Genomic DNA, 27,756 nt, shown 5'->3' with positions numbered 1-27,756 from the left:
GATATGCAGAGAGTTCCCATTTGGATTCAGTTAACAAATCTAGATTTGAAGTATTGGGGAGAGTAGACATTGTGCAAGATTGTATCTCAAATTAGGAAACCTTTAAAAGTAGATCCAGTAACTAAATCAAAGGAGAAACTTAATTTTGCAAGAATAATGATTGAGGTTTCTATTGGTCAATTATTTCCTATCATTATAAGTTTTATAAATGAGAAGGATAATCAGATGGATGTGATGGTGCATTATGAATGGAAACCGATTGTATGTTTACAGTGCAATGGGTTGGGACACGAGACTACTTTGTGCAAGAAACAATCTGGGTCTAAGGTTTGGATACCCAAAGATCAAGGGAAGGCAGCTCATAAGAAGGTGAATGTAGATGCAGACGGGTTTTGTGTTGTCAAGGGGAAAGGGAGTAAAGGATTTAGCAATGACTGGCACAAGGAGAGGATCCCTGAAGATCTTAGTAATACCTTTCAAATATTGGAAGAATAAAGTAAGGGGACAAACAAGGGAGACTAAGAAATTGATATCACTACAGGAGGGGGAGATCCTCCTACGGTGAATGGTTAAAGTTCTATCGTGGAATGTGAGGGGATTGAACCAAACTCAGAAGCAACCAGAAGTCAAAAATCTCCTTTTGACTAGGAAAATTAGTTTGGTTGGACTCCTAGAGACTAGGGTTAAGGCTAGGAAACTGGGAGCCTTATTCCTCAACATGTTTTGAGATTGGTGTTTTACTTCAAATAGTGTGTGGCATAATAATGGAAGAATAATAATAGCTTGGAATCCTAACGTTTTCTTAGTGGACATTCGTTTTTGCTCTAGTCAGTTCATTCACTACTGGGTGGTGCCCAAGAATGGTTTGAGAGCTTTTTTCTGCACCTTTGTTTATGCCTTTAATGAGGAGGAGCGTAGGATGGTTTTATGGCAGCATATTAGAAATTTGAGGACTAAGGAGACGTGGGTTCTGCTTGGAGATTTTAATGCCACCATTTATCAAGATGAGCGTATTGGAGAAAGGGTGAGGTCCCTCTATTCTGAAGCATTCAGTGATTTCTTGATAGAGTGTGATCTTCTTGATATTCTGTATACTGGCTATTTCTTCACATGGAATAATAAGCAGACTCCACCTGATCGGATTGTTGCAAAACTGGATAGAGTGCTTAGTAATCAAACTTGGCTGGATTTTTTTTTAATGGAGATGTTTGCTTTTTTCCAGAAGGTTTATTTGATCACTCGCCGGCTGTCCTTTCTTTGATTAAGAATATGGATTTGGGGAAGAAGCCATTTCGTTATTTCAAAATGTGGCAAAGATTTTCGGGTTACCAACAATGTGTTAGTGAGGCTTGGCAAATTCTGGTCCATGGCACTCTTATGTACAGAGTGGTAACTAAACTCAAGTATGTCAAGGCTGCTTTGAAACTATTGAATACTTGCTTAGTAACAGATATTGGTGCTGCCTACTCTCATTCTGAACAACTTTTGCAAAAAATTCAATAGCATGTTCATGATGACCCTCAAAATACTCAACTTATTACTGAGGAATTGCATTGCAGGCAGGGGCATACTCAGCTTAGGGATGCTTATCTAGAATTTCTGAGTCAAAAGGCGAAGTTGAGTTGGATCCAGCTTGGTGATGCTAATACTCAAGTTTTTCATCGGAGGATTCGGCAACGAAGGTTGAAAAATTCTATAATGGCTATTCACGATGAGCAAGTTCAGTGGCATGATACTCAATGGGAATCGAAAATGCTTTTCTTGATTATTATCAGCATTTATTGGGTGGGAAGTGTCATGGCAGAAGATGTGTGCAAAGTTGTGTCATGGATGAAGGGACAGTTCTTTCCTCAGCTAATATTCAAACACTTTTGCAACCTTTTGAGAATAAAGAAGTTAAGGATGCCATTTTTGAGATCCCTGGAGACAAAGCTCCAGGCCCGGATGGTTTTAGTAGTTTTTTCTTTTAGCATCATTGGGATTTAATTGGTGAGGAGGTTAGTGAAGTAGTTTTGTCTTTTCTTGCAACTGGTAATTTTTTGAAGGAGATTAATGCCACCACAATTACTCTAATTCCTAAAGTTAATTGTCCTGACAGTGTAAGTGACTTTCGGCCTATTTCTTGTTGCAATGTGTTATATAAAGTGGCTGCCAAGCTTATATATAGTAGGTTGAGAAAAGTTTTGCCTGATCTGGTTGCGGGCAATCAAGGAGGTTTTATTCAAGGCAGATATATTGGGCATAATGTGATGATTTGTCAAGATTTAATTAGACACTATGGGAGGAAAGGAGGTAAGCCGAATTGCATTATGAAAATAGACATTATAAAAGCTTATGATACTGTAGAATGGGATTTCCTTGAAGAAATGCTTGAGGCTTTTCGATTTCCTCATCACTTTATTCATTTGATCATGGTTTGTGTGAGAACTCCTAAGTTTTCAATCATGCTAAATGGGTCCTTGCATGATTTTTTTAATGCTTATCGGGGGCTGAGACAAGGGGATTTGATGTCTCATTTGTTGTTTGTTTTGGATATGGAGTATTTGTCTAGAATTCTGAAGAAAATTGCGAGGGGCAAAGACTTTCTGTTCCATGAGAGATGCGCGGACCTTCAACTCACTCACTTGTGTTTTGCTGATGATGTGGTATTATTTTCTCATGGTGATTTTAAATCAGTATACCAATTATTACAAGGGTTTGAATTATTCTCTCAATCATCCATCTTGCAAGCTTATTACAGTGAATCAAAGTTCATTAGCAGTGGTATTTTAGAAGAGGAGATCCAAAGAATGCTCCTGGTTTCCAAGTTGAAGAGAGGTAACTTACCATTTTGGTATCTTGGCATTCCTATTAATGCAAAGAGAATTTCATCTTGTGATTGTCATGGTTTAGTTGACAAAATGGTGGATAGAATTAGGCGTTGGAACTGGAAACTTTTCTCTTTTTCTGGGAGGCTTACCCTCATAAATTCTGTGTTAGTTTCTTTGCACACTTATTGGGCTCAAATTGTAGGCCTTGTTGGGGTTTTATGCCCTAATTAATACACAAATTCTTTGTAATCTCATTTTATTATCAATAAAAGAATAGAAATCATTTTTTGACTTGGTCAATCACTTTGCTCACATGTTTTATTTTCATGATTATTTAAATAATATAAACTTCTATTAAATCCCGAGCATATAGCTAATCTTATTTATAGTGACATAATCACAGTGGAATATAAATATGATTATATGTTCAAAATAAGTTAGTCTTAAGATTAGTCAGTGCACAGGATTTACACTGACTTGCCAATCTACGATATGATATACCTACACATTAGAGAGGTATGTTCTTTCCAGAACATTAACAAAGTTATAAGATCGGATGTATTTGTTACATCAGACATGACCGATATTGACAGTTGATAAGATAAGTAAACATACTGTTATTATCTATTCTAGTCATATCATATAGTTGATCATAGGTCAATTCAATCTTAATTCTGAGTGGTTAGTATTCTAACTGATTGTATTATTTGAGTTCTTTCACTTGTTCGTTACCAGCTTACCCTACGGACTAGCACATACTTACATCTTGGGAACTCGGTAGTATAATTGAGTGGGAGTGTTAATCATAGATATGAACATCTATAGCTTCTGATGAAGAAGTGAAATGATGTTAAATGATAGAGATCTCATTTCAGTAATTAAATTAGTTTACTGAAATATCATTTACAAGGAACTAAGTGTTTTAAGGATAAAATACAATGAGGGGTAGAACTGTATTTTAGTCCTTTCTCATTGTAGAGCGTCTATAGAGGATTGAGTGACAATTATGGTTGTAACAATGGATAATTAATAGTGTATCTATATTTGTTATAGAGAGTTCTATGAATTCAATAGTGCAATTCCGAGTCTATAGTGGAATCACGAGGAATTAATAAGTTAGTAAATTTATTTGTTAGATTTATGATAACTTATTGGAGCTTTATTTCATAAGCCCATGGTTCCCATTGTACCTTGGATAAAATCATCTAGATAGTCTCAATTAATTGATTTAATTATCAATTAGAATTATCAAAGTTGACCAGGTCAATTTTGGATAGTTTCACAGAGTTGTGTAATTTTGAGAAGAAAAGAGAAATTATGACAGATTTATTAATTAAGATAAATTGGTATCTAAATTAATAAATAAGTTTAAATCAATGTTCAAATTATAAATAATTAATTTTATAAAGGATTTAAATAATTATTTAATTAATTAAATCAATAGAAAATAATACAGGCCTTAATTTTAAGTCCAATGGGCTTATAATCAAATGGGAAATTTCACGGGCCTAAAGCCCGTGATAATTTCGACCTAGGGCTTCAAATTGACTATTATTTTATTGATTTTTTAATTAAATTAAATGGCATAATTGAGTCTATAAAAGGAGTGCTTAGAGAGAAGTCAAAACATAAGTTTAATCACTGGTTTTCTGATAGTTTTATATTCTCTCTAAACACAAGTCATTTTCTAAGCCTCTTTGTTATTTTCTCTTCTTCTCTCTATATATATCTCATGTGTTGAGAATTTCCCACACTAGTCTAGATGATTCTAAGGATACATTGGAAGATTGTGAAGAAAATATAAGATCGGTTCAGTTTCTTGATAACACTATGTGACAGAGAGGATACAAGAGTTAGAGAAATGGAATGAAGAACTCTTTCATTCCGCTGCATATACTGGAAGTATTCTTGCTGACGCCGTTTTTCGTCAACAATGAAAGAAGAGCACGTAAACAATAGACAGTAATGGCCAATGAAAATACAATAATGCAAAACACAATTTTTTACGTGGTTCAGCAGTTAAATCTGCCTAGTCCACGAGTCTTTGTTATTAAACTCAAGATGATCTCTGAAAATTCTCCAAGGATGAATTCTTCAGAGTTTTCTCTCAAGATCACAAAAATTCGGTCCTTTACAATAGTACATGACCTCTCTATTTATAGAGAAGATTCCAGAATACTATCCCACATATTTTGGGTAGTTACTCTTTTTATGCAAATAAATTAAATGCCCTTAAATGCCTGTAATTCGATATAAAAGGAAACGTCCCCTGAAGACCAGGGGGCGTATAACTGATAAAATAATATCCCATGATTTTAGGGGATTTACAGTAATAAATGTAGACCGCATCTCTTATAGATGACTCATTAGGATATCCAAGGTCATTATCCTATATCACCAAGGTCCTATTCTCCCAAGTCTCTTATCGACTTTCAAGCTAACAACATCTCTCGAGGCCACATGACTTCGTGATCGTACGCGCGTCAGGCTCGGAGCCCATGATCCGAGGTCATCTCTGAGAACAGATGCACCTCGGGGCCTACCTTTCGAGCTCATGGGGATTTCGAGGCTACCATTTTCAAAGTCGTCTCTGCTTCGCCAGCTCGATGTTTATATTTCAAATCATATTCCAGACTTTACAAGTTCGTTCACTATACATCCAGCTTTCGAGGTCACACTTTTCATGGCTCGAAATCTGGGTATAACATCTTACCCCCTCAAAATTATTTGTTCGAATCCTAAGAGAAGGAAACTTTTGAACTACTTTCTTCGGGAACCGTACCGTCACATACTTAAGAGTGGACACGCGTCAGTTGGATATTGCTCATTCATGGTACTCGAGTACCTTGGAAATCTGCCCACGATCATTCGTCTGCCACCTTTTCGGTGCCATCATGTCATCGATCCCTCACCGTTGGATTTTATGAGGATTCTGGCCAATGGCTCAGATTAATCCTTTTTATCACTTTTCTCCCTCTATATATACAAGGTCTTCTTCTTCCTCTTATTTTATACGCATCAGAAACAAAAGAGAAGGGACGAAACTAGAGGCCATCCCAGAGAATTTCTTGCTTGTGCATGTTCTCTCAGCCGAAAAAACAAAGGACCTCCAGTTTGTTCGAGACCGTGAGCTCATATCTGCAGCCTCTCCTTCAGTCAACGATTTCTCTGCAATCGCCATTATTGTGTAAGTGTCCAATTTTTATTTTCCTTCATACCAGTTTCTGTTCATATCGTTCTTGTTATTTCTGTGAATGTACTAGTTTATTTTCTTAGTACGATACGTTAGGGAATTTTTGACCGATAGGCTTTCACGTTTAAATCTCCATACTGGGTTTACATCACTGGTTCCATACCCAGTTTTGGTGTTTGAGCAAGATCATTTTTTTCTGGGTTTTAAAATTTTAAAAGACATTTCTTGTACACCAAGATGTCGGGTATAAAACCTTGGCCTTGAAGAATACACGATAGCCAAGATTACCTTTTCTGGTTATCCGCCACTCTTTTTCCCCTGATTTTCGGGATTTTCAAAAAATAAATTGTCCACTCTCCTCCTTTTTCTCGTGGAATACATGTTCTGACTCTTTAATAAGGGTCTTAGTTGTTAGAGAATATATTTTGTAATTGCTCAATGGAAAAGTGGAAAAACCAATATACAACTCTATGCAAAAATTACAATAGACAAGGTAATTGATTTAATAAATATTACAACTCAATTGCTAAAAATACAAGTATCTAGAAAGATGTAGAAGAAGAAGATTACAAACTCAATACTATAATAATATAAGTAAATAAGAAGAACAAAAGAATGAAAACACAAACAAACTCTCACACAACCAAAGTGTAGTAGTGGGGATCACCAACTTGAACAAGGTTCAAGACCTTTGTCCAAAAGCTTATTTTCCCCTATTCTCTAAGCACTAAGGGATCTCTCTAGGAAATAGCTCTCTGGAATAATCAAGCCTCAAGGTGTATTTTTCAGCCAAGTGCTTTGTGGATGAAAAATGGTGTGTCTTACAAGTGAGCATTAGGCTCCTATTTATAGAGTTTTGAGACACCCTTTGAATTTCAAATTCCACCAACCCCCATGGCTGTTACCAATGATTAATTGGATGTTTTATGGAATTAAAATAGAGATTTGGGAGTTACTTGGCTGTTGGAAGCGTTCAAAATTGGATAAAAACCGAAGTTGGAAAATGCTGTCAGCCGCTCAGGCCGCAGCCTGAAAAACACGAGCCGCGACCTACGGTGTGTTTTAGCCTATTTTTGCCTCTTAGGTCGCGGCCTCAAAAACATAGGCAGCGGCCTAAGTCGTTTTTTCAGCAACCAATTTTCCAAATTTGCCAAAACGTTCCAAATTCATTCCCACTTGATTTTGTAACTTCCATACAGATTATGGGAGTTAAAATCACATCTCTAACAGCCATATTTCACATATGGCTTTAAGAAATTCAAATCAAAATGTGTAACATCAAATCTACACATTATTGGGTAATATTTGGGAGTTACAAGTTTGTAACTCCAAAATATGTCACATTTGGGCACATACATATGTCCAATTTTGTGACTCTCAATAATATGTTACAAGGTGTGACAAATCACATTATGTCACATTATTTAATCTAACATTATATTATTTAAAATAATATAACATTCCCCCACTTAGATTAAATAATCACTTTTTGTAACACTTATTTAATCAATCAAAACATTATATTAAAATATAATATTAGTTTCGAACTCGCTTCGTTCTTAAGCTCCGAGCTTATCCTGTCAAGCTCGTAACCTTTGAACTCTTGCATGCATGGCCCTCACCATTTTTTCTTTCTCGCTAGATGTCACAGAATCTAGAAAGACGGTGGGGGTCGTTGTTGGCAATCCCTTACTCGCCAAAAACCCCGAGCCCAGAATCGCTGTTTGCTTGGAATCAACGTTGAATTCGTGAGTACGACCTCGCGCACGAGCAGGAGGATATTCGAGCTCATTATCGCCGCCAAATAGACGAGGTCATAGAGAAGAAAAGGAAGATCCTTCGAGAGGCTATTTATCCAGAATCCAACTCAGGGCCCAGGTCGATCCCACTTGACCCTAAATTGACAGTGACCGTTGCGTATAGCCCGGGAGAGCTCCAATTTTCACTCATGGGGGAGCCTTCTACCTCGCAACCGAGGAGAGACATCTTCGAGGCTGAGCACTTCTGGAGCTCGGTTACCTCGACAAATCAGATAACTGATATTCTGGCCTTCCATGGCCTCAGTTTGTCAAGCTCCTTGAGGTGTCGAGCTCCGACCGCTAGCGAACGGAGCTGCTATTCCCCTGGGAACCCTGACAACAGGCTGAGGTACGCGGCATGGAGTCAGGAACACATGAAGGCAGGAGCGCTATTGCCTTTGAAGTCTTTTTTCAAGGACTTCACGGATTTTTTTGGGTTGGCTCCGTTCCAACTCAACACCAATTCTTACAGGGTTCTGTGTGCCCTGAGGTCGCTATACCACGAGCTGAAGTGGGAAGGACCCTCGCCGCAAGAGATTTTGTATCTCTTCTGTCTGAAAAGTGATCCCTCCCGAGCTCGGGGAGGAGATGGCTTTTACTACCTTTCGAGCTATCCCAAAGAGAGAAAGGTGTTTGAGGATCTCCCTAATCATCCACCTGATTTCAAAAAAGCCTTCTTCTGGACAGATGGCCTGTCCCCGTCTCGATGCTACTCATTCAGGCGGATTCCTAAGTATTCCAACCTTTTTATCTCTGTGCTCGGGCTCTTATTTGTAGGTTCGTACTTAGTTGCAATGTGTCTTATTTTCCAACCAATTTTCTCCGCCCTATACCAGACGACGCCATGAAGGCGCATAGAGAGACTCTGCTCCAATTCCCTTACGGCCGGAGGTCTCTCTCGTACCTCTTACACGAGAGCAAGCTCCGAGCTTGCGGGCTTTTGGGAGATGGCCAGTCCACCTCAGACTGGTCCAACAACAAGTATGATCATTGGGAGCAGGTGCCTTTGCCCACAGGCATCCCCCCTCCGAGGAGAGAGGTGAGGCCTCAACCTCCAGCTCGCCGAAGAAGTCCGCCATCAGGGCATGAGGCTAATGATGAAGCCTCGAGCTCAGACTCGAATGAAGAAGGTAAAGTCATCCTTAGCTCAAGAATGTGGTCCTCCACCTTATTAAAACATAAACCTGATAGGTTAGTGTTAGACCCGGATGATAGATACCACTTCTACATATGGACTCGGGTAGACTACCGAGTTCATAGGTTTGATAGTTGGCTCGGGAAATATGACACCATGTACATTCTAAACGAGGTGTGGAACGGGATAGACGTCCAATATGGGACCAATGATTATAGGGACCTTTCGAGGTTGACGCCTACCTATAGGGAAGGTACTCCCCCTGCCTTCTCTGAAGATGGGGGAATTTCGTGGTCCCCGAGCTCTAGTTCGGGGGAGAGTTACAGTTAGGTCTTTCTTTACTTGGTTTTTTCTTTTTTTTCAAGTTTATTACCATGATGTCTAACCACGATTGGAACTGTGCAGGTGCCATGGATCTCGATCTTGACGCAGTGCTCTTTAGCGATGAGGGAGGTGGAGCTCAGAAGAGTAAGCGCCCGAGAGCCTCGCGGAGGTCCGACCGACCATCCAAGGTCCCCAAACGCTCCGAGAAGACCCCAACGGCTCAGGCTACTGCGAGCACAACCGAAGAACAGATTGTCCAGGTTGATGCATCTGGTTCAACCGCGCCCATCTTGCCTCCTCCAACCGATACTCAAATAACAGTCGGTCGGCCTCCGAAGAAGCCTTCCGTATCCAAGGTCCTATTGCCGACGGCCCGACCTCATGTTGAGGAGTTCGTGCTTGATGGTGCTGCTGGGACCCAAAGGGCTGTACTTAGCCCGGACGTCCTCTTTCGAGTGGGTAAGAGTTTTTCAGGCTTCGACGCTGACCATTGGGACCTCGTGCACAAGGCCTCAGACTACAATACTCTTTATGATAAGAGTATTGAACTTACTACCGCGGTAACCTTCGCGACTCTCCTTTAATTGTTTGTGTCCCAGCTCGTGATCTAATTCATTCTTTGTATTTCAGGCCCTCGTCGTTTCAGCACAGCTTAATTATAAGCTGACCAACGAGGTGCACGCGAGTATGTCTCTGGCCCAAGAGTCGAGGGATCTCCAGCTTAAGATGGCTGATGAACTCAAGGACTCGAAGACCGAACTCGAGAATGTGAAGATCCGTCTCGCGGAGCTGGAGAAGACGAAAGCCGAGCTTGAACAGGCGAAGACTCGTCTTGCCGAGCTGGAGAAGGCTAATGCAAAGCTCGAGGAGGAGAAAGCTGCTACTTTCGACATCATGGAAAGCGAGAAGGCCCGCCTCCTGGACGAGTTCAAAGAGCAGAAGGAGAAGGTGGTCGACCAGGCCATGTACAAGATTTGGGCTGACAATGCCGACCTCGATACCAGCTTCCTAGGTCCTCTCGACGCCAAGTATGTAGAGTGGTGGAATGCCCGTCTTGAGGCTAGTGAAGCTGCTCGAGAGGCTGCTCAGAAGGATATTCATGCTATTCGTCCTGGGGGGTCTAGTGTCGTTGATGCTGGAAAAGCCAAGGGAACTGCTTCTTCCTGATTCTTACCTCAGGGTTGCGTCCCTCTATTGTTTGTAACTATTTTAATTTATGCCTGTAGGGCTGATACAATTTCTTTTTATATTAATTTATATATGCTTTACATTTCCTGGCTCGAAATATTTTGCATATTTTTTATTTATGAGTTGTTTATGTTTATTTCTTCATACAATCATAATTTGGATTTAGGCTCGAAACTCGATGCATTCACGCATAGTTTGTTCGAATTATCCGCTTCCGATCTCGTTATTCGTCAAAGTCGGATATTACTTTAACCACGAACTCGAAAGTACTTGTATGGTGTGTAATATAAATGGTCTAGTTATATCCTTTTGCTTAGTTACTTTTCCTCGTCCTCGGTTATTTCTCCGAAGTTATGAGTTCGAAACTTTTTTCCCATAAGATATTCCAGCCTCGATCTCAACTTATCTCAAAGTAGGTTTAAATTCCAACTCGTCGATTAGTTTTGGTTGGTTTGTTCCAAACCTATTAAGTTTGCACATCTGGTTAAATCCAAACATTATTATCTTTTGATAATTTGGTTATCCAAACTATCTAAGCTCGTGTATCTGGTTATATCCAAATACTTTTATGTTTTTGATAGTTCGGTTATGTCCAAACTATCTAAGCTCGCGTATCTGGTTATATCCAAATACTTTTATGTTTTTGATAGTTCGGTTATGTCCAAACTATCTAAGCTCGCTTATCTGGTTATATCCAAATACTTTTATGTTTTTGATAATTCGGTTATGTCCAAACTATCTAAGCTCGCATATCTGGTTATATCCAAATACTTTTTTGTTTTTCGTGTATGTTATTTTATTTTTTAAGCTGATGGTATATGTACGAATGATGCCCCCTTAATATCCTATGAGTGTGACCATAGGTTATTAAATTAAGAGAGATTGCAAAAATAAAAAGAGACAACATATTGAACGAAATAGATCCTTATTTAATGGAATTCGAAAATAGACAAATTAGTACAGATAATAAATCATGGTTACAAGCAACACACTTTTTATACTACTGATAGTAAGGTCTAAGGTGTTCGCCATTCCATGCTCGTGGTACCAGGCTCCCGTCCAATCTCGCAAGTTTGTACACACCGGACTGGATGACTGACTATATCTGGTATGGTCCTTCCCAATTCGGCCCGAGCACACCAGCTGCTGGATCTCGTGTCGCCAAGAATACGCGTCTTAACACCAGATCTCCCACACTGAATTTTCGATCTCGAACCCTCTTGTTGAAATACCCGGTAGCTCGTTGCTGGTAGTCAGCGTTCCTCAGCTGAGCCTCGTTTCTCTTTTCTTCAATCAAGTCTAAGGTTTCTTTGAGATGAGTGTGGTTTGAGTCTTGGTTGTAAATTTGAGTTTGGATTGTTGGAATTTCGACTTCAATAGGCAACATAGCCTCACATCCGTATGCTAGAGAGAACGGGGTATGTCCTGTTGAAGTTCGAGCAGTGGTCCTATAACCCCATAGGACTTGGGGCAGTTCTTCGGGCCAACGTCCCTTCGCTTCCTCCAAATTTTTCTTTAATGAACTCTTGAGAGTTTTGTTTATAGCCTCGACCTGGCCATTTTCCTGAGGATGAGCCACCGACGAAAAGCTCTTTATTATTCCATTATTTTCACAAAAGTTGGTAAACAAGTCGCTATCGAACTGGGTTCCGTTATCGAACACAATCTTCCTCGGCACCCCATATCGACATACAATGTTCTTTACCACGATGTCAAGGACTTTTTTGGAAGTTATTGTTACCAATGGTTCAGCTTCCGTCCACTTTGTGAAGTAATCCACTGTGACTTTAGCATATTTTACACCACCTTTGCCAGTTGGAAAAGATCCAATGAGGTCGATTCCCCATACCGCGAATGGCCATGGGGATGTCAACATGGTCAGCTCGGATGGTAGAGCTCGAGGAATCGTGGCGAATCTCTGGCATTTGTCGCATTTCTTTACATATTCGAAAGAATCTGACTTAACGGTGGGCCAAAAATACCCTTGGCATATGATTTTCTTGGACAGGCTATGCCCCCCGGTGTGATCTCTGCAGAACCCTTCATGAATTTCTTCAATGATCTTCTTAGCTTCGGGTGGGGTTACGCACCGAAGTAACGGCATGGAATATCCCCTCCTGTATAGCTTTCCGTCCAAAATGGTGTAACGGGGAAGTTGATACATCAACTTTCGAGCCTGGTTCCGATCTCTTGGAAGGACTCCGTTCTCGAGATATTCAACTATTAGGGTCATCCAGGTAGGCTCTATTTCGATCATACACACGTATTCCTTCTCCGGCTCGTTAATGCTAGGTGTCGAGAGGTGTTCTATGGGGACAACGTTTAGTTCATCATTCTCAGCGGAGGTAGCAAGCCGAGCTAAAGCATCTGCATTTGAGTTCCGCTCTCGGGGAACCTGTTCGATCGCATAAAATTCGAAACACTCTAATGCGGATTTTGCCTTCTCTAAATAAGCTGCCATCCTCATTCCATGAGCCTGGTATTCTCCCAAGATTTGATTAACCACGAGCTGGGAGTCACTGTAGCAATGTATTGCTCTAGCTTTGAGCTCTTTTGCTATACGAAGTCCCGCGAGTAAAGCCTCATATTCGGCCTCATTATTCGACGCTTTGAAGCCAAATCTTAAGGCAGAATGAAATCTGCTCCCTGCGGAGGTAACCAAAATGACCCCTGCCCCGCTCCATTTTCATTTGATGAGCCGTCGACGTAAAGTTTCCACAGCTCGTGGGCCGGGGTTATCACCCCGTCGTCGGCTATGCCAGTACATTCCACTATGAAGTCAGCCAAAGCCTGAGCCCTAATTGTCGTCCTCGGATGGTAGGTGATCTCGAACTGCCCGAGCTCAACCGCCCATTTAAGAAGTCGACCTGAAGCCTCCGGTTTGGACAAGACTTGTCGAAGTGGTTGATCAGTCAACACATGGATGGGATTGCTTTCCATTGCCAGCTTTTCCATGTCTGTACAATGGAAAACAATCCTTCAGGCAAGCTTTGTTGAGGTCCGAGTAGTCAATGCAGGTTCGCCACGTCCCATTAGGCTTTGGGACCAACACCGGATTGGCTACCCAGTCAGGGTAAAAGGCATCCCTAATGAATCGGTTTTCCTTTAACCTGTCAACCTCCTCCTTTAGTGCCTTCTTTCTGTCCTCGTCCAGCTGTCTTCGCTTTTGTTGCTTCGGAGGGAAGCTTTTGTCTATATTCAGTGCGTGGCTTGCTATATTTGGACTTATTCCCACCATGTCCGAGTGCGACCACGCGAAGACATCTTGGTTTTTCTTCAGAAAGCAAATTAATTGCTATTTTGTCTCATCTTGGTGGTGTTTTCCAACCTTCACCTTTTTCGAGGAATCGGCTTCCTCGAGCTGAATTTCTTTGAGCTCCTCTAAGGGTTCGAGGTCAACTTTCTCCTCAATCTTTGGATCGATCTCTTCGTCAATTTCTAAGATTGTCCCATCTTTATTTTGAATAATGACGAGTGTTTGTGCATTCGTCTGTTTCTTTCCTCTCAAGGAAATACTGTAGCATTCTCTCCCTGCTAATTGATCTCCCTTTAATGTTCCGACTCCGCTAGGGTTGGGAACTTAAGGGCCAGATGCCTTACCGATGAGACTGCCTCCAGCCCGACCAGGGCAGGTCTCCCGAGCAGCACATTGTAGGCTGATGGCAGGTCTACTACCACGAATTCCATTATCTTAGTTGCCGAGACTGGGTAGTCTCCCAAGGTCATGGGGAGCTCGATGGATCCCATGCAGGCGGTCCCTTCTCCTGAAAATCCGTATAAAGTAGTTGCACACGCTTTCAGGTCGCGAAGGGAGAGTCCCATCTTCTCGAGGGTTGCTTTATAGAGAATGTTGACTGAGCTCCCATTGTCTACGAGAACTCGGTGGACCCTTTTATTGGCCAGCTAGAGAGTGATGACCAGCGGATCATGGTGAGGAAACTGGACATGGGACGCATCTTCCTCAGTGAAGGTTATTGGTTGTGTTTCAATCCTCTGGCTTTTTGGAGCCCTAGGTTCGGGTTCGTAGGGGGATCCATCCCCAGTTTTCAGCTCGTTAACGTATCTCTTTTGGGCATTCATGCCCATTCCTGCGGGATGAGGCCCTCCGGAGATGGTTATTACATCCTCTCCATCTATCGGCGGGGGCCTATCTTCTTCCCGAGCTCGAGAATTATTGTTTGGTACGGGCTGCGATGCGGCAACTCTCTGGTTCGCAGTCGCCTGATTAGTACTCTGGTTCTTGACATATTGTCTAAAGTAACCTCTCGAGATCAATCCTTCGATCTCGTCTTTCAGCTGTCGACATTCATCGGTAGTATGCCTGGTGTCTCTGTGAAATCGGCAATATTTGCTTGAATCCCTCTTGGACTTTTGATTTCTCATTGGGTCTGGACGCCTAAAGGGGACCTGGTTTTCATTAGCCAGGTATATGTTCTCCCGAGACTCGTTGAGCTCGGTGTACACTCTATACACGGAGAAATATCTCTCCCTCTTCTTTTTCTTTCCTCCTTTGGCCTCGGGGTTACTTCCTTCGTTCTTTTTTCTCTTGGAAGGGTTTTCCACAGCAGGCTTCGGAGCTACCGGGTCTGCCGAGATTGAGGCAGAGTTTATGTTTATCGTTGTAGTTTCGGGCTGGGAAGTCACATTAAGTGTCGACCTCGCTTCCTCTACATTGACAAACCTCTGCGCTCGTCTATTAAACTCGGTTCGGGACCTCACCAGTTTTCTTTGCATATCATCCCAGAGGGCACTTCCTGGCATTACTCCGGCCTGGACAGCCATTAAGTGTCCACTGTCATCCACATTCTGAGCTTGGGAGACTTCCAAGTTAAACCTTGTAAGGTAACTTTTTAATTTTTCGCCTGGTTGTTGCAGAACATTAGTTAGGGTTGACGCCTCAGGTCGAACCCCCATCATGGCTTTGAACTGCTTTTTGAAGTCTTTAGATAGCTGTTCCCAAGAGGTTATTGAGTGTCTCTTATATTTTTTGAACCAGCTTTTAGCTGGTCCTGTCAATGATGCTGGAAATAACATGCATCTGAGCTCGTAACCCACGTTGCTGGCTCTCATTATGGTGTTGAACGTACTCAGATGACTATATGGGTCGGTCTTTCCCCCAAACGTCGAGACGTGAGGGATCCGAAACCCTTGTGGAAATGGAGTGTTGGAAATATGGGGAGCAAACAGTTCAAGCTCCTCATCAGAATCTTCATATCGATCATTCTCTTGCTCTTTTTTCAAAAGCCTAAAGGCCTATTCAAGCTGATCGATTCTTTCTTGGACTGGGTCCGCAAGAGTACTGTCTGGAATCGGTTGTCATCGATCATAATTCCAGGCTCGCGCCTCCGCAAGGGATCTCTACGCCTATTCAAGTGATCCCTTAGGTACGGATTTATCGAGTTAACATTACCCCGACTTTGATCCAGGTGTTCTCGCAGGTCGGGGCGATTTCTGGGGCTCCCAGTATTCTTACGACCTCGGTCATGCTTGCTGACCGACCTGGTATCTCCAGAGTCGTCGCTGGTAAAACTCGTCGCATTGTTATTTCGAGATGGATTCATTCCATGCTGCCTCGTCTCCGCCGTGCGAGACCGAGATGTTTGACTTCTTTCTGATGGGGCTCCTCTCCGCTCCTGGAAAGCTTCCCCGTTTCCTTGTCTCCCTCCCGTACGCCTTTTTCCCTGATCTCGAACTGATTGAGCATTCCTGCGGGGGGGTGAAGGATATCTTATAGGTGATGGAGGGAACCGTATGGGTAACGGTGGCTGCCATCCATTTCGCGGCCTAGATGGTCCGGAGTTTGCCCGAGATGGGTTGGTCGCATTTGGTGCACTCCCAGGGATTTGAGTCTGAGCCTCCGCAGGGGCTCGGTTGTTCTCAGTTCCCGCAGATACTTCCACAGGTGGATTAACCGGGGCCCTAGCCCGAGTATTTCTCTGGGGCCTAGGGGGAGCGGGTGGCTCTGCTGGTGCTGGAGGTTGAGCCAGTCTTCTTGCGGCAACATCTTTCCGTGGGCGCCCACGGGGCCTACGGGGAGGAACGTGAACGTCCCTTGGAGGCGGGACTTGGTTTTCACGCGGAGGCGGGGGCTGAGCCACCTGCGCCTCTGCGGCTATCCTTGCCAACTCCTCATTCCGTTTGTTGGCCTTTGCCAACTTCTGTTTCAATTGCCGGTTCTCAAGTTCCACAATGGGAACATACCGCTCAGGATTGTAATACATATCCTCATCCCTTGGTGGAGTAGGTGGTCCCCGAGAATCGGAAGATCCACTTCTTTCTTCAACATCTGGGTTTTGCATTGGTTGTTTCCCAGGACCTCTTGGGTAATTTTCTTCAGGAGCGTTCTGATTGTTAGTGGCCATGACTTACTCAGGGACTGAATGCTTAAGGCTCTCAATGAAAGCACCAAACTGTTGACGCCGTTTTTCGTCAACAGTGAAAGAAGAGCACGTAAACAATAAACAGTAATGGCCAATGAAAATACGATAATGCAAAACACGATTTTTTACGTGGTTCAGCAGTTAAATCTGCCTAGTCCACGAGTCTTTGTTATTAAACTCAAGATGATCTGAAAATTCTCCAAGGATGAATTCTTCAGAGTTTTCTCTCAAGATCACAAAAATTCAGTCCTTTACAATAGTACATGACCTCTCTATTTATAGAGAAGATTCCAGAATACTATCCCACATATTTTGGGTAGTTACTCTTTTTATGCAAATAAATTAAATGCCCTTAAATGCCTATAATTCAATATAAAAGGAAACGTCCCCTGAAGACCAGGGGGCGTATAACTGATAAAATAATATCCCATGATTTTAGGGGATTTACAGTAATAAATGTAGACCGTGTCTCTTATAGATGACTCATTAGGATATCCAAGGTCATTATCCTATATCACCAAGGTCCTATTCTCCCAAGTCTCTTATCGACTTTCGAGCTAATAACATCTCTCGAGGCCACATGACTTCGAGATCGTACGCGCGTCAGGCTCGGAGCCCATGATCCAAGGTCATCTCTGAGAACAGATGCACCTCGGGGCCTACCTTTCGAGCTCATGGGGATTTCGAGGCTACCATTTTCAAAGTCGTCTCTGCTTCGCCAGCTCGATGTTTATATTTCAAATCATATTCCAGACTTTACAAGTTCGTTCACTATACATCCAGCTTTCGAGGTCACACTACTCATGGCTCGAAATCTGGGTATAAAAATTCTATTCTTTGTTTCTCTTTGAATTCAATTTAGACCATGTTTTAGGCTATCTAGTATAAATTTATTTAATATTAGATATACATGAAAATAAATAAAGATCTTGTATAAGTTTTCTAACAGTTCTTCCAAAGAGAGTTTTTAGTAGAATTAATGAGGTTCATCGAGCCTTTTTATGGAAGGGTGTGGCTGATTATGGAGGTCTGAGAAGTGTGGCCTGGGAAGAAGTGTGTAAAAGCAAGAAAAAAAGGAGGTTTGGGCATTACAAATATTGAAAATTGGAATCTTGCAGCTTTGGGCAAATATGTTTGGGCTATAGCAACAAATAAGGAGAACTTGTGGATTAAATGGATTCATTCGGTGTACCTTAGGGGAGAGAATTGGTTGGAGTATGAGGCTCCTATTCATTCCAGCTGGTATTGGAAGAAAATGGTAGCAGTAAAGAATAGGCTGAAAAACTACTACTTTTATCACTCCTTTATCTCTATTCGGTATAGCATTCAAGAAATTTATGGGAATGACCAAGATTGGGAACTTGTTTGGACCAGATTTATTTGGAATGCTATTGTAGTGCATAAGCATGCATTTATTACTTGGTTAGCTAATCTGAATAGATTGAAAACAAGGGCTAGATTACATCACTTTGGAATAGCGAGTGCATCATCTTGTCTTATCTGTGACGATGCTCAGGAAGATAATTTTCATTTATCTTTCTCTTGTTGTTATAGAAGGAAGTGTATTACAGAGGTAAAACTTTGGCTGGGTTGGCATTCGAGTTCTGAGAATCTTCAAGGCCTTCTGAGATGGCTAGCTAGAGGGAAGGGTCTCTCCCGTTTCAGGAGAGAGATTTATGCCTCGAGTTTAGCTGCAACTACCTATTATTTGTGGAGAGTGCGAAACGCTGATTTTTGGGAGGACAAAGTTTTGAGTGTTGATTGTACAGTTAGACATATCAAAAGGGACATTAAAGCTCGAGGGAATATTTTTTTGCATAATAGAATTTATGAGACAGATAAAATCTGGTTTGGGGAGTTAACTGTATAGAATTTGGGGAGCTAACTGTATAGATTTTGTTTGTTTTTTTGCTCTTACTGTAGGTTGTATTAGAGGTTAATGATTAATGAATTTTGCTTGCTTACCAAATATATATATATATTAATTAGTAAGAAGGCCTCGGTTGGGGTATTTTGTTTTTTGCTTTCACACATGAAGAAATTATAACTCAAATTTTACATTCCCACTAGTTTTCGATAAATTTGGAATAGTTTATAGTACCGAAATTAGGATTCAAATATTGAATTGCACATGTGCCTAATTTTTTTTAGGGGCATGATGCAAAATGACCCTTAATGGGGTGTGAAAGTAAGTAAAAGTTCATATTTTTAATTTTATAGTAAAATAGCCTAAGCATCTCTTTAATATTACATATTACTAAATATGCCATTTAACAAATTACTATTTTATTCTAAATATTTTAATATTATGGTATATATATATTTGTTTTGTTTAATTAATTTTTATTTTAAAGTTATTTTTATTTTTTTTTCGTTTTTTATGGATTGTTGAATGATATATCATACTACAAAATATATATACTGCGTTGAAAAATAATATATACCATCAAAACTTACAAAATTATTACTAAAATTGTATATACTATGCTAGCAAAATTATATACTACCAGTAAAATGTATATACCATGATACAAAATTATATACTATCACTATGTATAATAAAATAGAAACTAAATATCACCAAAAAATATATATATACCGTACCACAAAATACATATACACTAATTGGAAAATAATATACCAACAACTTATAAAAAACTTAAAAAATCAATATAACTTTAAAATAAAAACTAATTAAACAAAACTAATATACATATATTACTATATTAAAATCATACAGTCCTAAATAAATAAATAAATTATAAAAAAGGAAAATTTAGTTAATCAACAATATAAAATGGTTATTTCTCTACAATTTTAAAAATGAGGACATTAGCTTCTTGATGCCTTTATTTTGGGTCATTTCCTATAAAAAAATTTTATACATGTGTAAAACAGACTGTTTCGATTTTGATTTCGTCATCATAAATTATTTAGAATTTTTCAAAAATTTATAGGATGTCTGCTATAACTATCATGTAAACAATCAAATAAAAAAAATAGGTTGTAATTTTTTTAGATGTCGAGAATAGAAACACTCCTACCAATAAAGGTATAAATAATGACACTATCATAGAAACTCTCAATATATATATAGGACAATTCTTCTATAGGGCTTCACTTTAAGCTTTACCGGTAGGGCTCTCAGTGTTTCTCAACCCGTGAACAGTTTTTCGGCGCAACTTCTTTTTATGACTGTTTATATTGTAGCTATTTAGAGCATCCTGCAAATTTTCAGAAAATTTCGAATAATTTACAGTACCGAAAACTAGGTTCAAACATGTTTTTTTCCACGAGCATAAAAAAAATTCGTCACGCGTGCAGCAACATGTTTGAACCTAGTTTTCGGTATCGTAAACTATTCAGAATTTTCTAAAAATTTGTTGGATGCTCTAAATAGCTACAACATAGACGGTCATAAAAAAAAATCGGGCCGAAAACTGTTCACAGGTCGAGAACACTGAGAGCCCTACCGGTAGGGCTTAAAGTGAAGCCCCTATAGGAGAACACTGAGAGCCTCCTATAGGGGCTTCACTTTAAGCCCTACCGGTAGGGCTCTCAGTGTTCTCGACTCGTGAACATTTTTCGACGCGATTTGTTTTTATGACCGTGTATATTGTAGCTATTTAGAACACCCTACAAATTTTCAGAAAATTTCGAATAGTTTACAGTACCGAAAACTAGGTTCAAACATGTTGTTTTCCACGCGCATAAAAAAAAATTAGTCACGCGTGCAACAACATGTTTGAACCTAGTTTTCGATACTGTAAACTATTCGAAATTTTCTGAAAATTTGCAAGATGCTCTAAATAGCTACAATATACACGGTCATAAAAAAAATCGCGCCAAAAATTGTTCACGGGTTGTAAACACTGAGAGCCCTACCGGTAGGGCTTAAAGTGAAGCCCCTATAGGAGAATTCCCCTATATATACCGTATAAATATATAGGACAATTCTTCTACAGGGGCTTCACTTTAAGCCCTACCGGTAGGGCTCTCAGTGTTTCTCAACCCGTGAACAGTTTTGGGTGCGACTTTTTTATGACCGTGTATATTACAGCTATTTAGAGCATCCTGCAAATTTTCATAAAATTCAGAATAGTTTACAATACCGAAAACTAGGTTCAAACATGTTGTTTTCCACGCGCATAAAAAAAAATTAGTCACACGTGTAACAACATGTTTGAACCTAGTTTTCGGCACTGTAAACTATTCGGAATTTTCTGAAAATTTGCAGGATGCTCTAAATAGCTACAATATACACGGTCATAAAAAGAAATAGCGCCAAATACTATTCACGGGTTGTAAATACTGAGAGCCCTACCGGTAGGGCTTAAAGTGAAGCCCTATAGGAGAATTCCCCTAAATATTCGGAATTTTCTGAAAATTTGCAGGATGCTCTAAATAGCTACAATATACACGGTAATAAAAAAAAAATTGCACCAAAACCTATTCACGGGTCGAGAACACTGAGAACCCTACCGGTAGGGCTTAAAGTGAAGCCCCTATATATATAGAGGAATTCTCCTATAGGGGCTTCACTTTAAGCTCTACTGGTAGGGCTCTCAGTGTTCTCGACCCGTGAACTGTTTTCGGCGCGATTTTTTTTTACGACCGTGTATATTGTAGCTATTTAGAGCATCCAGTAAATTTTTAGAAAATTCTGAATAATTTACGATACCGAAAACTATGTTTTAACATGTTGTTGCACGCGTGACTAATTTCTTTTATGCGCGTGGAAAACAACATGTTTGAACCTAGTTTTCAGTACTGTAAACTATTCGGAATTTTTTGAAAACTTGCATGATATTCTAAATAGCTACAATATACACGGTCATTAAAAAAAATTATGCCGAAAACTGTTCACGGATCGAGAAACATTGAGAGTCCCACCGATAGGGCTTAAAGTGAAGCCCCTATAAAAAAATTGTCCTATATATATACTTCTTTTGATTTTAGAAATGAATAATGTTTAGTGTTAATAAACACTACTGTATACAGTTTAATTGGCTAGCAATTATTGAAGTGTGTATTAGTTTTTTGTAAACATCAGTACCTTAATGTAACAATATACCAAAATTATAAATTTAAGATTTGTTATTCAAAGTTTTTTTTTTCAGATGATTTGTTATTTGAAGTTAACATGGGACGAATTTACATTTAGGGGAAAAAACAACGTTACACTATTTTTTATTTTTTGACAAACGTTGGACTAATTATTTTGCATGACGTACAACGCGGAGATAAATTAATGAATTTTTTTCAATTATATACATAAAACATAAAGTAATTGTAAAAATCAACTAATATATTTTATTGATAAAAATGTCTTATCAATCAATATCTCTAATAAGACATTTTAATAGTAAAAATGTATCATAAAAAAAAATACTGGATTCAAAAAATAATATGTCTGAATTGGAAAACTTCATAAAATCTCACATTTTTCATTTTTTTGGATTTTGAAAAATAACTTTTTGGTTTCCTACACTACACTGATGATAAGATTCCAATTGCTTACTTTTTCATAAAAAAAAAGTTCATTTTTAGAGAATATTATTTAATATATAGTTAAGTATCTTAATATATAGATTAGTCAGTTTTAGATTATATATACACTACTACAAAAAACATTTTAAATGATGTAAGAATGCCCTAAACTATTTACTTTGTAAAAACGTCGCTCAACTCATATTTATTAGAAATTATCATTTTAGAGAAAACGTTCAGTGGGATCTTGTCAAAAGATGCAATTTGGGCGCAATAATTTAAAATAAAAATATATTGTTTTTATGCAATTTTGGAAATAAAATAAAATAAAATATAAAGTCTCATTGTGATATAATGAAAACATAAACTATAACATAAAAGTTCATAAATTTTTTCTTAGTGTTCAAATAGATCATTAATCGTTCATGGACACCACGCGTCATACATGCCTATACATCATAACTCCCCACATCACGGTGCGTGCCAAGAAGAAACCCTATTGCCTACCTGAAAGGGAGAAAGTAAGAGGGTGAGCTTAAAACCCAATAAGGAAGTACAAACAAGATACAACATTCTACAATAAACACAAAGCAATATATGTATATATCACAAACTCATGGCACATCATAATAAATCATAATCACAAGACTTCATAAACATAAGCATAATCATACATCATATGATCATGACACCCTTATTGTTCATGTCACATCATGAGGCAACCAGTAAAATCATAAACCGATAAAACCTCCTCTATGAGGTATATAAGAAATCTGGTCCTCGAATAACCTCGGCGCGTTCGCCCTATGAGTTATGTCATATCCTTAGTAACTCATTTGTTGTATCATGTTCAGTACGCTAACAACCTGTTGCTTTTCATACAACATACAAGCACATATTCAAGCAGCTTATCTCATAACACAATAGCTCAATCATTTCATAACATAATAGTTCATTTATCTCATAACATAATCGCTTATACATTTCATAACATAATTCATAGAAATTCTCAAGTCCAAACAAAAATAAAGTGCGGGATACTTCACAACAAGCCTAGAATATGTAATGTCCCAAGTTTGCTAATTAGATGTGTATTTTTGTGATTATTACACATATATGATTATGTGAATTATATGAGTTATATTATCATATGACTATTTATGTATATTTAAGTGTATTAAATATGTTTGTAGGCTCATTTCTTACTAGAATGATATTTTTGAAATTTTGACTCACGAATGATATATTTGTAATTATATGTGTTTTATGATTGATACCACATTATACTTGAATTACAAAAATTGAGTGATAAAAATGTTATAATTGACAAAGATGACGACTATTATCATTTTCCTTTTTTTTTAATAGAAAACAACAATAGTTTACGGTGATTTTAGAATCTAACTTAATTTTTATCAATTATAAATGATTTCTATTTACAAGAAAAATTCATTTTAGCTTCACTAAGCTTGGCTGATCAGTTTTACCACTGTTGCAAAACTGATATGGGTGGGTGGTCCATAAGAATTATACTACCAAATTTCGTCTATGGCCATGCCATGTAAAACAATTAATTAATGTAATGGACAATATATATTAGATTGAATTAAAATTAACAGTTACAATAACAAAATTATAAATAAAAAGGTCGATATAAGGCATAAAATTATTACATAATAAGCAAAACACATTCCTGCATTCTTAAATTTTCGTATAAAAGACATAGAAGATTACACTACTCAAGGACCACTTCTAGAATAGCATTCACAGTATATGTTTTATATCTACTTAAGCTAAAAGCAAAATAATCCTAAATAATAGCTCAATCAAATTAGCTATTTTACCTCAATTTTTAAAGTGAGCTACAGTAGCACTATTCATTCGGTAAACAATATATATTAATAATATTTTATTCTTCTAACAATATATTGATATTATTTTATTTATGTATATTATATATACTAGTTAGAAGCAACGTGCAATGAACGTTTGCTTAGTTTTAAAGTTGTAAACATTGTCTATAATTTTAATAAAAACGGGTTCACTGTTTTTTTTTAATATATATATATATAATAAAATGAATTATAGTTCTATTGTATATGTTGACCCTCGATTTGGCCAACGACACCGAGTCAAATATACGACAAAATATAAGACAACAATTAAAAGTTTAACCTAATGTTAAAGAAGAAAACATCAAGGATTTATAGTGGTTCGGTCCCAAAGAATGGTAATGACCTACGCCCACTTAGTGCTATTATTAATATTGAATCTCAAAGCCGTGATAAAAAAACTAGGGTTCTTGAGTTTCACAAACCTTGAGAGAATTACAATCAAATGATGGATAATCACACTATAGTTTTTCTCTCAATACTCAGGAAAAAGATTCAAAGATCAAATGTCATTTCCTTGAGCTATTTCATACATATTTATAGGCTTAAGGAGGGTTACATGGGCCAATGGGCCTTAACTTTCCTTAACAACCGCGTATCAAGGTAATAAAGAGGAAATATTCAATACAATTATTATAGGATTACAATCTTAGAAGTAAATAAATCAAATTATACGACCATCCTGGTCGTATCTAATAGTTAACCTTGACGAAGTGATGTGCCTCTGGTCGATAGTCGAGCAGCACTTCCGCCACGTGTAGACCACGTGTGAAAAATCCTTGCCACGTCATTAGCAGCCGTTTTTTTGGTAAACATTTGCCCCCCAAGTTTATTTATTGCGACCAATAATAAGTAAACTTAGGAAACTGACCCATCGCTTACTCCACCAAACCTGTCAGAGCTGCCCATGCCCTCTCGAAAAAGCAATCAATCATGTCTAATCAAGCCTTTTTGGTTTCCCAAAAATTTGTCTGATAGCTATTACACTTCCCCATACTCAGAAAAAGTAATTCATGATTACCTCTTTTATCGAGTCGCAGTCACTATATACAATACCCCAAATCCATATTTTTACTTTTTACTTTTCACTCGCCATTTTCTTGTCAAGAACTCCTAAGGACCTCGACTTTCAGAGCCCAAAGAATTTGAGGAGCTTCCATCACTGTTCTAAGGATCTTCTGTTTGGACGCTCAAAGCTTGTGTTCCAGACCCCTTTTTTCATCCAAGTAAGTTTTACGAACCCCTTGGACATTTGAGATGCCATGCAAAACTGTTCTTTATGTATTCAAATTTGTGTTCTTGACTTTTCATGACCGAAACAGTTTTGGGGTAATGGACATGTTGATCGATGCTTGATAGGGAAGTGAAATAGTGTTGTATAGGGGTTAGGAGCCAGTTTGATAGTCGAGACCGTAGATTTAGGGCGTAAAATCGAAGAAAAAATTTGATTTTTAAGCTAGTTGAAAAACTGGGTTTTTCCCACCCTCTCAGAGTTGAAAAAGTTTTATCTGAAAAACTTTTTACTTCCGCTTTTCAATCTGTTTCTCAAACTGCTCGTATAAAACTTAGTGTTTTTGGTAGAATGCTGCTGGGTGTATAAAAGCTTAACTTTTATACGCGAGCAACGCTATTCTAACTCTCAACACATATTTTTAGGCTTTACGTTCTCATCTCCCCCTTTCTCTGTTCGCAACTTTTCATGCAAGATTCGTGGGGAGGTGAGAGACCCATCGATGATGACTTGCTAGCTCAATTGCTCGAGGACGAGGAGCAACCGTCGCTGTTGATACTAGAAATTCCTTTTTCTCGAGCTACCCCAAACATTTCATCGTCCGCGCACCAAAATATGGGCCGTGTTAAGTCTAAATCCCAGAAAAAGAAACCTTCCAACCCTTTGAATCAGCCTGGTCCTCAGGCTGAAACTCCCTCGACCAGTGGTCGAGAAAGAAATATCCCTGACCCCAGCATTCAAACTCGCGCTCAACCTTGACACGCTATTCAACCAGATGTTGAATAGTACGTCGCTCCTCATAGCCGAGTAACGATTAGGATGATTGCCAATTATATTAAAAAATACGGACTTCCTGTGGTGACCCTAGTCCAACCCACCAGAGACCAAAGGCAAATCTGCCTGGAGGCGCCTGGTCGAGGTACCACATCAGGAGCAATCCTGCTTCTTCATCCTTTTTTCCAGGGAGTGGCCAATTATTTCGGGGTCACTCCTTTTCAAATAACCCCCAACGGATATAGAATGCTTTCTGCACTCTATATCCTCTATAGCCATAAGAAATGCCCTGTCCCCATGCCACATGAGGTCAACTACCTGTTCGACCTAAAATCCAACCCCAACCAGGAAAACACTGGATTTTTCCACTTCTGTCACTAGGAAACAGGCCGCACTTTCCTTACTGACACTACTTTTATCTCGAACGTGGGGAAGTACCATCTGGAGTACTTTCTGACTACTGACATCGTTGTGAACAACCTGGCCTTCACACAAGGAGGTCCGATCAGCCCTTTTGGCCAGCTTGACTGACGTGGAAAAGAGCGTCAAGCATTTGGTTACAGAGGCCAACCTTAGGCTGGTCGGGCTTTTTGCCCCTCACCAGGATGTGAGGGAGTCAACAGCAGGAAGTGCCACTGGCAAGGAGATTCCCGAGCAGCACCCAGACGTGTCACAACCTCAAAGGAGGACGACAACTGGAGTGACAATCAGGGAACCCTCCAGCACCCCGCGAGCGGCTGCTCCCCCTGCCCCACTGGGAAAGGGTAAAAAGAAATCTACTGAACCTCTCGAGCCCCTCGATGAATCTTCGGATGAGAACGGTAATGATCTCTCGCTCTTAGATAGTTTTCCAATTCCCTGTCACTTGTTTGATGGGGACGGCAATTTTAAGTACGCTCCCAATTTAGATTCAAACTTCTTCATGCCAGAGAGTGTGTGTAACCCTAGTAAAGTATATAATGTAGCGACCAGTAATAATAGCTAGGGTATTTTACTTACGATTTTCTTTGTTTCTTTCCCTGACATAACATACTCAGTCATTTGTACTATCTCATTGTTCGTACATTTACTTTCTTGCAGACATGGAATCTGAAAACATTTTTGACATGTACTGTGCTCCCGAGGCTCCTGAAGCTCCTACGAGCAAGAAGAAAATGAGCAGGCGGCATCAAGGGGAAAGCAGTAAAGTGCCTTGGGCCAAGAAATCCCGCACTGCAGACCCTCCAGCAGACGTACCTTCAACAAATGCAACACCAACTCCTTCTCCCCTCGAGCGGCAATCTCCGCCTACTCCAGTGGGATCGACACCTTCCCCACCAGCTCGAGCCGATCAAACTCAGCTGGTAGCCCCTACTTCCACAAGGGGTGACATATCGAGCCATGCCCTAAGATCAGCCAAGGACAAGTTGGCAAAAAATTTGAAGCACGAACGTTGCCGAGAAGCGATGGTTGGGACAGAGACGATGGACGTCGACCAGATCTTAACATGATCTCTAAACGAGCTCGCAAGTGTAAGTTGTCTTTTTCTGTGGAGACTAAA

At 39.5% G+C, this 27,756-nt stretch overlaps 1 protein-coding gene across 1 annotated transcript; it reads left to right on the top strand.

The window, feature by feature from the left end:
• The first annotated feature begins 225 nt into the window (after positions 1-225).
• On the top strand, positions 226-27,706 carry LOC133799568 (uncharacterized). Its single transcript, XM_062237572.1, has 6 exons — positions 226-466; positions 807-1,169; positions 1,223-1,389; positions 1,504-1,947; positions 2,046-2,817; positions 27,297-27,706. Exons 1-6 carry the CDS (start codon positions 226-228, stop codon positions 27,704-27,706), a joined length of 2,397 nt encoding a protein of 798 aa, XP_062093556.1.
• The last annotated feature ends 50 nt before the right edge of the window (positions 27,707-27,756 follow it).

This window comes from Humulus lupulus, chromosome 9 (assembly GCF_963169125.1).
Source record: "Humulus lupulus chromosome 9, drHumLupu1.1, whole genome shotgun sequence".
Classification (NCBI taxonomy): Eukaryota; Viridiplantae; Streptophyta; class Magnoliopsida; order Rosales; family Cannabaceae; genus Humulus; species Humulus lupulus.
The sequence above is the reverse complement of the archived record's forward strand: the minus strand, read 5'-3'. Positions and strand labels throughout refer to the sequence as shown.

What these genes read in the sequence shown, in the direction of transcription:
- LOC133799568 (XM_062237572.1), top strand. Translation starts at nt 226, where the DNA reads ATGGATGTGATGGTGCATTATGAATGGAAACCGATTGTATGTTTACAG. An exon ending in GAGGATCCCTGAAGATCTTA is followed by an intron (nt 467 to 806) that starts GTAATACCTTTC and finishes ACGTTTTCTTAG; the next exon opens with TGGACATTCGTTTTTGCTCT. An exon ending in CAAAGCTCCAGGCCCGGATG is followed by an intron (nt 1,948 to 2,045) that starts GTTTTAGTAGTT and finishes AATTTTTTGAAG; the next exon opens with GAGATTAATGCCACCACAAT.